General features: G+C 43.2%; 1 protein-coding gene across 1 annotated transcript in view; it reads right to left on the bottom strand.

Moving 5' to 3' along the window:
• Positions 1-8240, bottom strand: part of LOC146193372 (MAM and LDL-receptor class A domain-containing protein 1-like) — a 193511-nt gene extending 185271 nt beyond the window's left edge. The window contains exon 1 of the mRNA XM_084600529.1: positions 8165-8240. Coding sequence (XP_084456655.1) covers positions 8165-8240 — 76 coding nt within the window. The remainder of the gene's footprint in view (positions 1-8164) is intronic.
• Between the last annotated feature and the right edge of the window lie 5791 nt (positions 8241-14031).

The raw sequence follows: 14031 nt of genomic DNA, 5'->3' as shown, positions 1-14031 counted from the left end.
CTTGCTTTAAAACCTACTTTTACAGGCCACACAGATGTATTCCTTGTAGTTCTTAAGATACATATTTTTAAATGGTTAAAATTCATCCTGCGCAATCTGCGCAGTAACCTTTTAACTTTAAACATAGACAGGCTCATTTAAATTGGCCTTGCACACTATGTACATCTAAAAAAAAACAAAAAACATTCGGGTAGGTTGCGCATTAAAACTGGTTTTGTAAAATGATTGGAGGCATGCAATACTTTACTTTTCACCAAAAAAAAAAAAAAAAAACAGCGTACACTGAGACTACAAAATGTCATAACCCGACGAGCTATACCTCGATGCGCCAGTAATTAGAAAATTCCTTCCCGCAGTGAAAGAAGTGGCCTTATGCTGAAAATTTCTTTTAACTGGCTATTAAATTACTTTTCATATTTCTGGCTGACGGTGACTTTATTTGGTTCTTTGGCTCGAGTGGGTCCATGCCAGTCGCTGTATAAAATGCTTACTGTCGTCGACGAAGCGTGGGTTTTTCAAGTATATAGATAGCGTTTCCAAATCTCAGTGCACTGTATATCGCGACTGGATTAAAAGCAAGATGGCGAATAGCTCTTCACGAGCATAAATCATTTTATATAAAATATAAACCTCATTCAACAAGATTTTACCCACACTCTTTGGCACACCGTAAGCATTATAACAAAAGGGGCGGCCGAATTAATGGTGATATGCTACTGATTGTGCAAAATAAACCTTTGAGGTCAACTTTTATTCGTGTCGTCTTTTTTTTTTTTTTAGTTAGATATTCACTCTTACGATTGTCCATATGTTCTCTAATCTGCGCTGATAACAATAGAAATGTGTTGGAACTTGGAACGTTCTGGCTCAATTCAGGCTCCTCCGCATGATTTCATTCTCTAGTTCCTCGAACATTTACACAGCTGATTTCGAATCAAGGTACAGAGTATCCTGAACTCGGAGCTAGCTGTTTTAATTCTGTCACATTTATCGCGCCAAGCGGTTCCTTTTTCATGATTTGCAGTCATGTGCGCAAAAGGCACATGTTATTATGTGAAAATGCAATGCCTTGCAGATAGTCGTTAGCACAGCGGCATACACTTGGAAATAGCCGGATAGCTATTCAACAGTTGCAATTCAATGGCCGAGAATATCATTAGGACAAACCGGCGTGTTTACCACCATGCAGATGCATATTCTTTGGTCATTTGTCGAAAATCTTTGGTCACTTTCGAAGATCTATGCATCAATGTACTGTTGCTGAGAAGGCTATAGCGTAGATACACATGGAGCGCTTAATAAGTATCTTAGCCCGTGAAATATAAGTCGCGACAGAATGACACTATTAAATAATGTCCGCGAGAAAAACCTTTGAAAGTAAACTTCGCTTCGCATTGAATTCTAATTTTCTTTTTAATTAGCGAAACATTTGTTACCTAATATTGGGGAATGAATTTACGCTGAAATGCGACCTCCCTGACCTTGTTAGCCCTCTCCCTTGAATAGGCTTTCGTGCCGTCTCCATTGATTATTAGACTACTCACTCACTCCTTACATGATTTGAAAAAGATGTGCATTGCCATTCCGGGGCATTTATTTCTTTGCAACTGAGCAGTATGCGACCGTATGCTGCCCGAAAAAGGTAGCAGAATAGTTTGATGGTTGCTAGTCATGCAATATAATTTCAAATAAACCAGCAAGCCTTACAAAGTACCAGGAAGCATATAATCAATGCGACAAAAAACACAATAAAAATGAGAATTAAAATATTGAATTTGATTGGTAGGAATGGTCCACAAAAAGAGAAGAAAACAGAGGGCTCATGCTAGTCTTGCAAATACCCAAGCTGGAAAAGGAGTGTTCGTGAGATAGGTTTGGTTTGGTTTCAGGAAGACACAAAAGATGAAAGGTTTATTCAGTTTAGCAGCGAAAGTAGCGCGTATGACAAAGCTTGTCAGCGGTAGGCAACTTTGATGTATGCAAACCACATTTGTTTCCTTCATCTAAGACGAACGCTTGTATTTATTTATTTATAGCTTTTCAAGGTAAGCCAAATTGCTGATATGAAAATGAAACCGTAGTAGCATAACATCAACATATTGCCGTAGAAATAAAACTCAAGAAACATTTTACGTTTAGAAAAAGTGGTTCAGTGAGGTAGGTGCAATGTATCTACGCTATAAACGCGCGTTTATTTCCTAGCGCGTGCTGCGCGAGGAGATTTCTAACATCACTAGTAACCCACATCATGCTGGGCAACTGCGTGGCACACCACTGAAGCAATGCAAAGCATAACTTTCTGCTTAATAGGAAGAGCGCTCTATTTACGTGCAAATACAACGATGGTTAAATGGACAGATTGAACATTGAACATTGATATCTTGGGTATCAGTGAGCTCAAGTGGACCGGAATGGGAGAATTTAACTCCGGCGACCATTATGTCTTTAATTGTGGGCACGAATCCAAGAGAAGGAATGGGGTCGCTCTCATAGTAAACAGGAGAATGGGCAAAGCAGTGCTAGGGTACAACCCCAAAAACGACCGAATGATTTCACTTCGGATCCAAGGTCACCCTTTCAACATAACAGTTATCCAAGTCTATGCACCGACCACTACTGCTGAAGAAGCTGACGTTGAGAGATTTTATGCGGACCTACAATGCCTTTTAGACCGCACCCCATCATCAGACGTCGTTTTTCTCATAGGACACTGGAATGCTAAGGTCGGGAGTGAAGAAATATCCGGAATTATAGGCAAGTTAGGTCTTGGCGAGTCAAATGAAGCTGGGCAGAGGCTAGTAGAGCTTTGTCAAGAAAACAACCTGACCATAGCGAATACTCATTTTCAACAGCACAAGAGGCGCCTGTACACATGGACTTCACCGGACGGTCTGTACAGGAATCAGATCGATTATATTCTTTGCCGGCAGAGAGGGAGAAGCGCTATACCAGCAGTAAACACAAGGCCTGGGGCCGATTGTGACACCGATCATCAGCTTCTTGTTGCCAAAATTAAGCTTCGATTGAGGAAAACGCAGAAAACTAGAAGGCCTTTCAGGTATGATCTGGATCAAATTCCATTAGAATATGCTGTGGAAGTGAGGAATCGATTTCAAGAATTAGATCTAGAAGACAGAGAGCCCGAAGGGATGTGGACTGATGTTCGTGATATAATACAAAAAGTTGCTACTAAGGTAGTTCCAAAGAAAAAGAAATGCAAGAAAGCAAACTGGTTATCTGAAGAGGCTTTGCAAAAAGCTGAGGAAAGGAGGATGGCAAAAGTTATGGGGGAAAGAGAAAGATACAAGGTTCTCAATGCGGATTTTCAGAAAATAGCAAGGAGAGATAAGAATGCCTTCCTGAACATACAGTGCCAAGCAGTTGAGGACAACCGCCAATTAAGGAACACAAGAGCTCTGTATAAGACAATCAAAGATATCAAAGGAAGCTTCTGTGCTAAGCTGGGCGTGATAAAGGACAAACGAGGCAAGGACCTCACTGAACCCTCAGAGATAAAGAAGAGGTGGCAGGAATACACAGAAGAACTGTACAAGAAGGACTCGAATGTACAAACCCAACGTAAGACGGTTGTGATTACTGATCTCGAGCCGGCCATCTTGAAGAGTGAAGTTGAATGGGCCTTAGCCAGCCTTGCTAAGAACAAAGCTAGCGGAATTGATGGCATTCCAGCTGAGTTGCTTCAAAACCTCAACCATGACGCTGTTAACATTCTGCATACATTATGTCAGAAGATTTGGACAACCCTGCAGTGGCCAGAGGATTGGAGGAGGTCAGTTTACATCCCCATTCCAAAGAAAGGCAGTGCCAAAGATTGTTCCAACTACCGCACGATCGCGGTGATTTCGCATGCTAGCAAGGTGATGTTGAAAATCCTCCAAGGAAGGCTGCAGCAGTATGTGGATCGGGAGCTTCCGGACGTGCAAGCTGGGTTTCGCAAGAGCAGAGGAACTAGAGACCAAATTGCCAACCTTCGCAGGATCATGGAAAAAGCAAGAGAGTTCCAGAAACCCATCTACTTCTGCTTTATTGATTATGCGAAAGCGTTTGACTGCGTAGATCACAGCAGATTGTGGCAAGCTCTCCAAGAGATGGGAGTTCCAATTCACCTCATCTGTCTCCTCAGGAACCTGTATGAAGGACAAGAGGCCACAGTCAGAACTGGGCATGGTCTTACTGATTGGTTTCCGATTGAGAAAGGAGTGAGGCAAGGCTGCATACTGTCGCCCTGCCTATTTAACCTATATGCAGAGTGCATCATGAGGAAGGCCGGTCTGGACGAGTCTTCAGCTGGAGTGAAGATTGCTGGAAAACGTATCAACAACGTTAGATATGCGGGTGATACCACTTTAATGGCAGAAAGTGAAGTGGAACTCAAAAGACTTCTGATGCGCGTACAAGAAGAGAGTGAGAAGTTTGGGCTTAAACTGAACATTAAAAAGACAAAGATCATGGCGTCTTGCCCTATCAAGTTCTGGAGCATCAATGGACAAGAAGTGGAAACTGTGACAGATTTTCTCTTCTTGGGCTCCAAGATTACCTCGGAAGGAGACTGCAGCCATGAAATTAGGAGACGCCTGCTTCTGGGAAAGAGAGCAATGGTTAGCCTTGACCGCCTAGTAAAGAGCAGAGACATTAGTCTGCCAACCAAGATCCGTATAACTCGTGCTATGGTCTTTCCAGTTGTGATGTATGGATGCGAGAGTTGGACTGTGAAAAAGGCTGACCGCCGAAGAATTGACGCGTTTGAATTGTGGTGCTGGAGAAGACTCTTGAGAGTTCCTTGGACTGCCAGAAGATCAAATCAGTCGATATTGTCGACCATAAACCCTGACTGCTCATTGGAGGGTCAAATTCTAAAGTTAAAGCTCAGCTACTTTGGTCATCTGATGAGAAGAGAGGAGTCACTGGAGAAAGATTTGATGTTGGGAAAGGTTGAGGGTCGCCGGAGAAGGGGTAGGCAGCGAACGCGATGGTTAGATGGCATCCTCGAGGCACTGCAAATGAAGTTATGTGATGTTAGGAAGATAGTGAGAGACCGGAAAGCGTGGCGTGACATGGCCCATAGGGTCACGAAGAGTCGGACACGACTGAACGACTGAACTGAACAACGATGGTAGATATATGACGGCAAGAATTTGATGACAGTGAACATACTCAGTTCAAATATTATACTCTGAGAAATATACTTTAAGCATATTCACCGAATGCGTCCTTTGTAACTGGAGGTCATAAATATATTCGTCTGCATTGTCATAGTTTGCCTTCTAGGTGTACATAAAATTTATTTCATTCATTTAAATTGTATTTTCGAACAAACCACCATGGCAAATGTTTATAAACCATGAAGTGTTTTTTAAGCTTTCACTAATATATATTTCTCCAAATTATTAGTAATGAAACCTTCCGCATCATCAGCATATGAAAAATATCTAGAGTGTCGGTGCAGGAAAAGTACGGCAGCACTTGTTTGAATCAAAATAACAATGGCCATCGAAGGGTTCTTCACGGCACACCAGCGCTAACTGGTTCCTTTGCCCATTGCCGAATTTATGGAGTCTACGAATCCGGTCCTGCTACATACCTGACGTTTAACTGCACTAACGAGCCTCCTTGCGTACGCACTTTTCTAATTTCAAAAATGGCAGTATAGTAAGCGTGCTTAAATCCATGGAAGTTGTATGTGTAAACCGAATAACATACGTTTAAGACTGTCGGCGTCTGCATTTTCTTTTAATCAGGAGGGATTATCGGTAGAACGGCGCTTTATGAAAAATGTGTTCAAAAACATAAATAAAGCTGTTGTGACATAAATAATGATAGCAATCTATAATGAATTATTTTTTTAAGCTTTTGGAAAATGCTGAATATATTGAACTGCGCGAAAATTATTTACTGTAGGATGATCAAAGCGTTTAAAGGCTGTAATGCTGAGGAAAGTTCTTAAGACAATGTACCTGCAGAAGGCATTAGGGTGCAATAATGGATAACGACGAGGCTTACAGTATCAGTGCACACTTTGTCGATCTAACCTGGATTCCTTCTACATCGACTGAGTTGATATCTATCCTGGCTCTCAAATATGAAAACAACTGCTAGGTAACTAACGTAAGAGGTAGAAAAAGCAGTATTAGCTTCTTTACTGGTAGAAGTCAAAAGCAGTTTTCGATGCTCTTCATATTAGTGGGTTATACGGAGCGAAGAATCCATTTACCAATGCATTGCATCTCCGGAAAGTTGCTCTCATTATGCATGAGGTAATCGCATATAACCGGGTTAATTGGAGAAATATGGGAGAGGCCTTCGCCCTACAGTGGGTATAGTCAGGCTGATAATGATGATGATGAATCTCATATATTTTGTAAAACACGTCAGATATGCTTCTAGCTGCAATGTTTTATTCGGTCCCTGCTTGATTGGATTACATATTTGCACATCATTTATCCACTTTGCTACAGAATCAGTGTGCGTCTGCAAAAAGTGGCCGTCGCTGTTCACTAAAGCTTTCCTATACTCCTGTGTTAAAATATCTTTGCAGTCCTGGTTTTCTCCCGTTTTTGCAAAGCGGGGAAAAAATTGAGAAAGTTTATTCGGTAGTTTATTGCAAAATTAGAGGGAAAATGTCTGCAAGGTATTAATTTACTGTTTTCGAATACGTTTGAATACACTACCCGCAGCTTAGTTATAATATTCTCGATTGTATAAAGGAATGTCTGTCGTCTATCAAAAAAGTGAGCCCTCATACTTGAAGGGTGCACAGCATAAAGCGATACTCATTCTCCTCGGAACGAGTGTCCATTGCATGTGGGAAGGTTGCTGTCTCTAAACACACTACAGAGGCATATTGTTTTATGGAGTTCAAAGGCTCCTCGTACCAACGCCGGTACTGTTAGTAACATATGACGAAAACTAATGCGCGCCCCTACCCACTGGAAGAGGTCTCATTCTGTTCCTGGAATTGTTCAGATAAGGTATCTTTGGAGAAAATGATTCATTTCACTTATTTTATTCACCTTATGCAGGAAAGAACCGGCAGCACCGCTGATAGATGAATGGCTCCCTAACACTTTCCTTCTCTTTTGCTGTGAAATGAAAAACGGGAGCTCATAGAAAGATTACATGCAGAGCATAAGAGGACGTGAACAGTGATAGCATTGTTTGCTTCAAGGACCCTTCTAGAGAACAGATAATAAAGAGATAGAAGAAAACAAGGGCTAAAGAAAACAGAAACGAAAAGAAATACGAAAGCGAAGATGGAAGTTACTGTCAGTTCCTTGGAGTGAAGCTGTATACACCCGAACGAACGTGCCTTTATAGCTGTAAAACGAGAGGTGCCTTGAATTGTCCTGACAACATTTCATGATTATATCTCGTAGAACTGACTCGTGCCCACAACTTGTGCCCACAATCAATTCAAGATGCAAAGCTGTATTTATCCCTTATTTGTCTAATTGGCATATGCCATGTATGTACCATCTGTATTCAGAACATAAGACTGTTTGAATATGAAGCATATATGCATTTATTTTAGCTGCTGGTGTTTGAACCATGCCTTTCGGGTGAATATTAAACGATGGTTGCCTGTATCTTGCGTACAAGACAAGCGTGTAACTCTATAATATCTGGCTTTTAAACGAGCAAATGTGGAAGTTATGTTTCTCTTGCTTGAGGAAATGCACACTAATCGCACTTCTTTTTATTCTCTGTCTGCAATCAAACTCATCCTAATATACTTTTTTTCTAATGAGGCCTACATAAAAAACTGTTCCTTTATCCAACTTGGTCTTTATTTGGAGGAGTACGGAACAATTGCGCTTAATATTCCGATACATGAACAATCCTTCGAAATCCCATCCATCTATGATTTGACTTACATTACACAACAGGTTTCTTACTCTATTTGAAACAGAAAAGTAATATATAAAATTAGTTACCGGCCACAAATTTTCTCCGCCTTTTATTTGTTTAACTTAGAATATTCGCAGACTCATTTTCATTGTCACCTGAGGGCGAAAAGGACGCTATCTTCCATTTCCTCGTCATCAAAGTAAACACTGATGAGAAGATTGCAATGAAGGATATGCCGCCCAAGCACAACGGGGCTTAAGGATGCAGCAAGTGATCATATTTATCGCCAAACACTTGCCTGCCGTGGTTGGTGAGGTCTTTGCGAACAGTAGCAGAGAGGCGGTGATCACAGTTCGTAGGCGCAGAGACACCATCCTGACAGCACTTTGTGAGGGTCACAACGCCCGATGCATGCAGACACACCGGCTTCGAGTCACCAGCTTCCAAACATGTGGCTGGAGTGTCGAACGTCTGGCGCAGACCGGCAAATATACAACGTGTCAACTCTCTTGCTCGTTGTCTACCTCTCTCTGATAAGCGAAGCATGAGGGTGCATCTATGGGACCTTTAGTTCAAATACGGGCATCCTGATGAAGCAAGTGCCAATAGGGAGTGTCACTTGATAACATCGTTTACGTTAAACAATAGAACGGGGGGGGGGGGGGGGGGGGGTATCCGGGAACTTCACCGCATATTTCTCCCAGCAACTAAATTATCCCTGTTTTGATAAGGGAGAGGTAGACACAGCGCTCCGAGGTCTGTACGACACTCACTGACTATTTGTCAGTGCCTAATGAAATTTCCTTTATTTCCACATAATTGCATCGTGTCTTATCATAGCAGTATGACTATTGTCTGGCCCGGACCGGAAAGAGCATATCGTAGGTTCATGGCATTCAAACAGCATGTTTCGACAGATGAAGGATTTCTGGGCACTGGTAAGCGCTTTAAATTCTCAAGAGAAGCTCCAGTGACAGTCTTCTGTAAACCGAAATTACATACCTTTGTGGGAATTCAACATTTGTGTGAGTTCCTTCTCATAGCAACTTCTAGACTGAAAAAGAAATAGAGTCATTTTATTCAGCGGCCTCACGTGGACGCGCGTTTTGCAATACAAGTGAAAAAAGTATCAGGTACTAAAACAAGAAGAGAATACCGGCTGTGGATCCAGTTCAGTAAAAAGATTACAAGGATGCGCTGTGTTAGTGTGTGCATTCTTTTCTTTTACATGTGCTCTCGATTCATAAGAGCAATAACAGAGCACCAGGCTTATAACCGCAATTCACGTTCAGCTATACTTCGAGGCATTTATTTCCCTGGCATTCAGCATCTCTGCGGTAAAAAAGAAAGCCCTGCAATATCTTCAAACCATTTCCCTAAACATACCTACATCCAGCCTACGCCTCAGACGTACACTTGTAATATACTATTACCAAACATGTCAGCTCAAAACCCCTCTTATGCAAGCCGAATAACTTACTGATCAGCTGATTATTTCTTTTAAATGATGTATGGAGTCTTAAGTATTCCTTAGAAATTTTTGTTCGCGTTTATACTTGTTTGAACGATTGCAAACAATTAGTTCGCATCTGAAATAGTACTTAGGGTTTGTGTATTCACATCGTACTAATATAACAGGAATCCCAAATTTTGTCTACATCAAATTCCAAACAACAGCTGTTTACGCCAACGCACGTTTGAATATGTTAGCACAAGGTTGATGCCGAACAGCAATTCGTTGTTTCAAGATCTACGAACTGGTGGAGACGTAATTGTGAGCAAACGAAACGATCTTCTGTCTTGCGCTTCTGTACCTGTCAAAAATGTTAATAGGAGCCCACACATTTACACTTTTCATAAACCTTCGCCCCCCCCCCCCCCCTCCCCTTTTCCATCCCGCTGGTCAAACAGATTGTATTTGATAATAGTTGGCTTTTATACTATTTTGAAATTATTGCCCTAAATTGGTTGCTTGAGGAGGCAATCAAATGAGTACTGTGCACGTCTCTGCACGCACAGTCACATTATGAAGCGACGAGGGCAATTACTGCAGAGACCTGTTCTGATCATTGTCGATGGGTTTTCCGACTTTGGTTGAGAAATATCAGCTTTTTATATACATAGCATTATGCAAAAAATTTCTACATAAGCGAACATTCTGATCACGGCTTCTGTATTACATTGCCCCTAAATATTTTTTTTACTCGCAATATTTTCCGAAGCCTTCCGCGGCGACGTCTCTCGTAGCCTAAGTCGCTTTTGGATGTTAAACTCAGAGAGCCAGACTAAACCCTTAGTGACCACTGAAGGTGATTCGTATGAGCTACTCGCTAATTGAATTAAACTGGTGGGAAAGATGCCAACAAGTGAATACCACAGCCATTATTTACTATAGTAACTGCCACATCCCTAACCCCCGATTTTTCTTCGGCTGTCAGAGAGGATGTTTTGTTGCAGCTCTTTGGAGCTAAGAACGTTCTGAAGTCGGCTGATTTCATTGAGGTGGATTCCTCAGTTTGCTGCTCCGTAGCTTCAGATACACAGCAGGAGTAAACTTCTACAGCCTGTACATTTATTTATTTATTTATTTTTTTATTTGTTTATTTATTTATTTATTTATTTATTTATTTATTTATTTATTTATTTATTTATTTATTTATTTATTTATTTATTTATTTATTTATTTATTTATTTATTTATTTATTTATTTATACACAGTATCTACAGCACCTTACTTGGGCATTACTGTAAGGTGCAAAACAACACAAATAAAAAACAGACATATTGTGCACAGAATAAATTAGGCAAATGAATCGATGTACAATGCGCTCAGAGAAACACAGAAAACTCATGCACTATGACAAGCAGGTCATTCTTGTGCAAACATTGCCAGTCGGCGAAGCGTTCGAGCACCGATAGCGCTGTGAGGTGCAACGGCGAAGTGTCCCACAAAAAAAAGCTAGGTCAGCTGCAGGGCAGCTTGGTCAGAAGAAGCAACTCCGTTCATCGGAAGGCATGTCGACTTCGTGGCAGCATTGAAAACGCCATCATCTGTAGCACCTGAGGAAGAATTTGATGCAAACAGCTGGCTGTCATGTCAGCGCCAAATCCCCATATTGCATTATTAAGTGAATGTTAATTTGCTCCAGCGCATTGGGATTAGCGGTCAGAAGGTACACAGCCAGAACCTTCTTTCACAAATTCACAGAAGGCATGGCTGCGTATAAGATAACGCCTGAGCGCCTCTACACCCGAGCACATAATGAGCGTGGTTTTTTGGCAGTCGGCTAGCTCGTGCAAAAAATTCCGCTCCGTTGACATGTCGAGTAGTGAATAGAGATAGAGAGAGAAAACGTTATTGGTCATTGATTTAGATGGTTTTTGTCTTGGGCTGCATTCAGCTGCTTCAGGTGGCCGACAGTCCAAGTCTGTCAGCGACCTTTTGCGCTCTTGCCGTGGCCCAGGACTAGACGTCTGTGTCCCGGTTGGCGAGAACAGCTTCCCGTTGTTCCAGCAAGGGAGTTGGTAGGAGATCTGCCGGAGCCGGATCCTACACGCAGTCCCAGATTATATGGTATAAGATGGCAGGCTCGCCGCACAGTTGACAGTACGGATTTATATTGTCCGGAAAGATTTGACATACGTCCAGGGGTGTGGCTGCGACCGCGTTTGTAGCCGCCGCCACGTGGTAGCCTGTTCTCGGCTGAGCGAAGCGTGCAGAAGAGGCAGGCTCGCCCTGAGCGCTTTGAAATAAGTGGTAACGGCTTGGTACGTATCCAGTGACTCAGCGCGTCGGGCACCCGTGTCCAAGGCTGACAAAACCTCGAGCATATTGGTGAGTGTCCTCGTTACACGGGACGCCCGAGTGAGCCGGGACCCATACGGGATCCACTACATTCCTATCTTTTAGCAATGAGCTAAGAATTTTGAATGCAGTGGCGGAGATACGACTCCTGGCGAAGCTGCGAAGGGCCGTTTTGGAATCACTGAGAATGGTTCTGGTTCCGTTCTGAACAATTCCTAGGGCTGTTGCGGCCTCTTCTACTCGGCCCGTGACCACCGTAGCTGCTACACTTCGGGAGATACTCATCAGGCTCGCAGCGAAAGCCTCCTTTCCTGTGATGTTGTATTTTGCCGCATCAACATGCACGGAACGATACCCCTCGATACGTTTTGCTTAACGTCTTCGCCCTGGCCCTCCTCCAACGTTCGTGTCGATCCGCTTACATGTGGAGTGGTTTGCCCAGAATACGTTCACGCACCTCTACCGGCAAGATCACATGACTTGAAGGGTCCTCGCCCCTTATACCTAAGCCTCTCAAGATACACAGCCCTGCCTCAGTTTGCCTGAGCCGCTGCTCTTCCGATGTTAATTGTGCCTCAATGCGCTCTTCGAGGGTGTTGTGGACACCTAGTGACAGAAGTCTCGCGGTGGACGTGTTTCTGAGGAGACCGAGAGCCGCTTTGTTTGCCCGTCTTATCAAGCAATTCCATTTTTCACTATCCGCCTTTTTGAAGACCACGTAGGGAGTGGCATACACGAGCCAACTGAGGACAAAAGCCTGACCAAATCGTCATACGTCGCGCTCTCCCATACCTTGTCGCCTACTCGCCACTCACTTAATTAGCCGTATGGTCTGTTGGATCGAGGTCGACAACCTTTCCAGCGTTACCTTGTTGCACTTGTTGGATTGTATAAACATCCCAAGCACCCGTATCGTTTCTACCTCAGGTTTTTGTTTCCATGGATTTCTAGCTGGGCTTTGTTTTGCAAGCCCTTCTGTTATTACTGATGACCAACAGTTCCGACGTGTGGGGAGCATTTCAGTCCTAACCAACGGGCGTGGGCATCTGCGACGTGAGCCGCCTCTTGTAGGGCTTCCTCGATTTTCCCGTCTGATCCCTGACTCGTCGAAACCGTGACGTCATCAGCGTACAGGGTGTGTCGAATATCGTGTATGGCGTCAAGCTTTCTAGGAAGCGTGATCAGCGCAGCGTTTATTAGAAAATGGGATAACACTGACCCATGCGGCGTGCCCTGGTTTGCCAGCCGTATGCGTTCCGACTTGAGTTCCCCTATGGTAAGCTCCGCAGTCCTGTCAGAGAAAAAAATCTTTTATATGGTCGTAGGTGTTTCACCCTACGTTTCGTTCCGAGAGGTTGGACAGCATAGCCTCGTTGAAGATGTTATCCAACTCTCTTCACATCCAACCCCAGAATGGCTCGATTAGCGTGACCGTTCCCAGAGTCCATGATGTTTCTAGAGAGTTGAAGCATCACGTGCTGCGTGTACAGATGGGCCTAAACACGATCACTATTGTGCGGCATGAGGCGATGGTTTTCTACGCATTTCTGCAAACGCGTGAGTAACACGTGCTTCATAAGCTTACCCAGGCACGACGTAAGGGAAATAGGTCCAAGGTTTTCAATGTTGAGCTTTTTGCCATGTTTCGGTATAAAAGGGACTCTTCCATGTTTCCATGCCATCGGAAGGTTTCCCCCCTTCCAGCACTTATTCATGTATTCTGCTAATGCCTTGACGAAATCGTCATCCAGATTTCTAAGGATTTTGTTAGTTATTCTGTCTGACCCCACCGACGAGGTCGTCCGGAGCTTCTCCATCGCAGCTATCACTTCCATGCTGATGATATCCGCGTCTAGTGCCTCATTCTCCACCCCAATATATCGAGAGGGTGGCTTCCCGTCTAGTGTCGTGTTGAGGTATTTACCCTTCAAGTCCTCTAGTAGTTCTTCGCCTGTCCCATCGTACTGATGTACTATCTGGTTTTAAGCGTGTCCGATACGCGGACTTTGTCTTTTTCAGGTCTAGAAGGTGCACGCTCAGATCCAACGCTCCACAACTTTCTTGTCTCAGCTTCGCCGCCATGTTGTAACAGCCTCTAGAACAATGGTGCAATAGTTTCGAATATATTGAGCACGTGCGAGCTTCTATCCTCAGTCTCCAACTTCTTGTCATAGCCACATTAGAATGCGATGATTTCCATGAAGCTAGCACACAAAAACAAAACAAAACAAAGCACAAAAAACAAAAATCTTCAACTTCAACAAAGAGGACTGGATCAGCACCATAACCTTTTTATTTTCCTCTAATTTAAAAGATACATAAGCGGGAGCAACGGCGAAGGAGTGCTACTCAGTCTTCCC

This window comes from Amblyomma maculatum, chromosome 4, assembly GCF_055883805.1.
Source record: "Amblyomma maculatum isolate TAMU_Amacu chromosome 4, ASM5588380v1, whole genome shotgun sequence".
Lineage (NCBI taxonomy): Eukaryota > Metazoa > Arthropoda > Arachnida > Ixodida > Ixodidae > Amblyomma > Amblyomma maculatum.
Note: the sequence above shows the minus strand (reverse complement) of the source record. Positions and strands in the feature narration are given on the sequence as shown.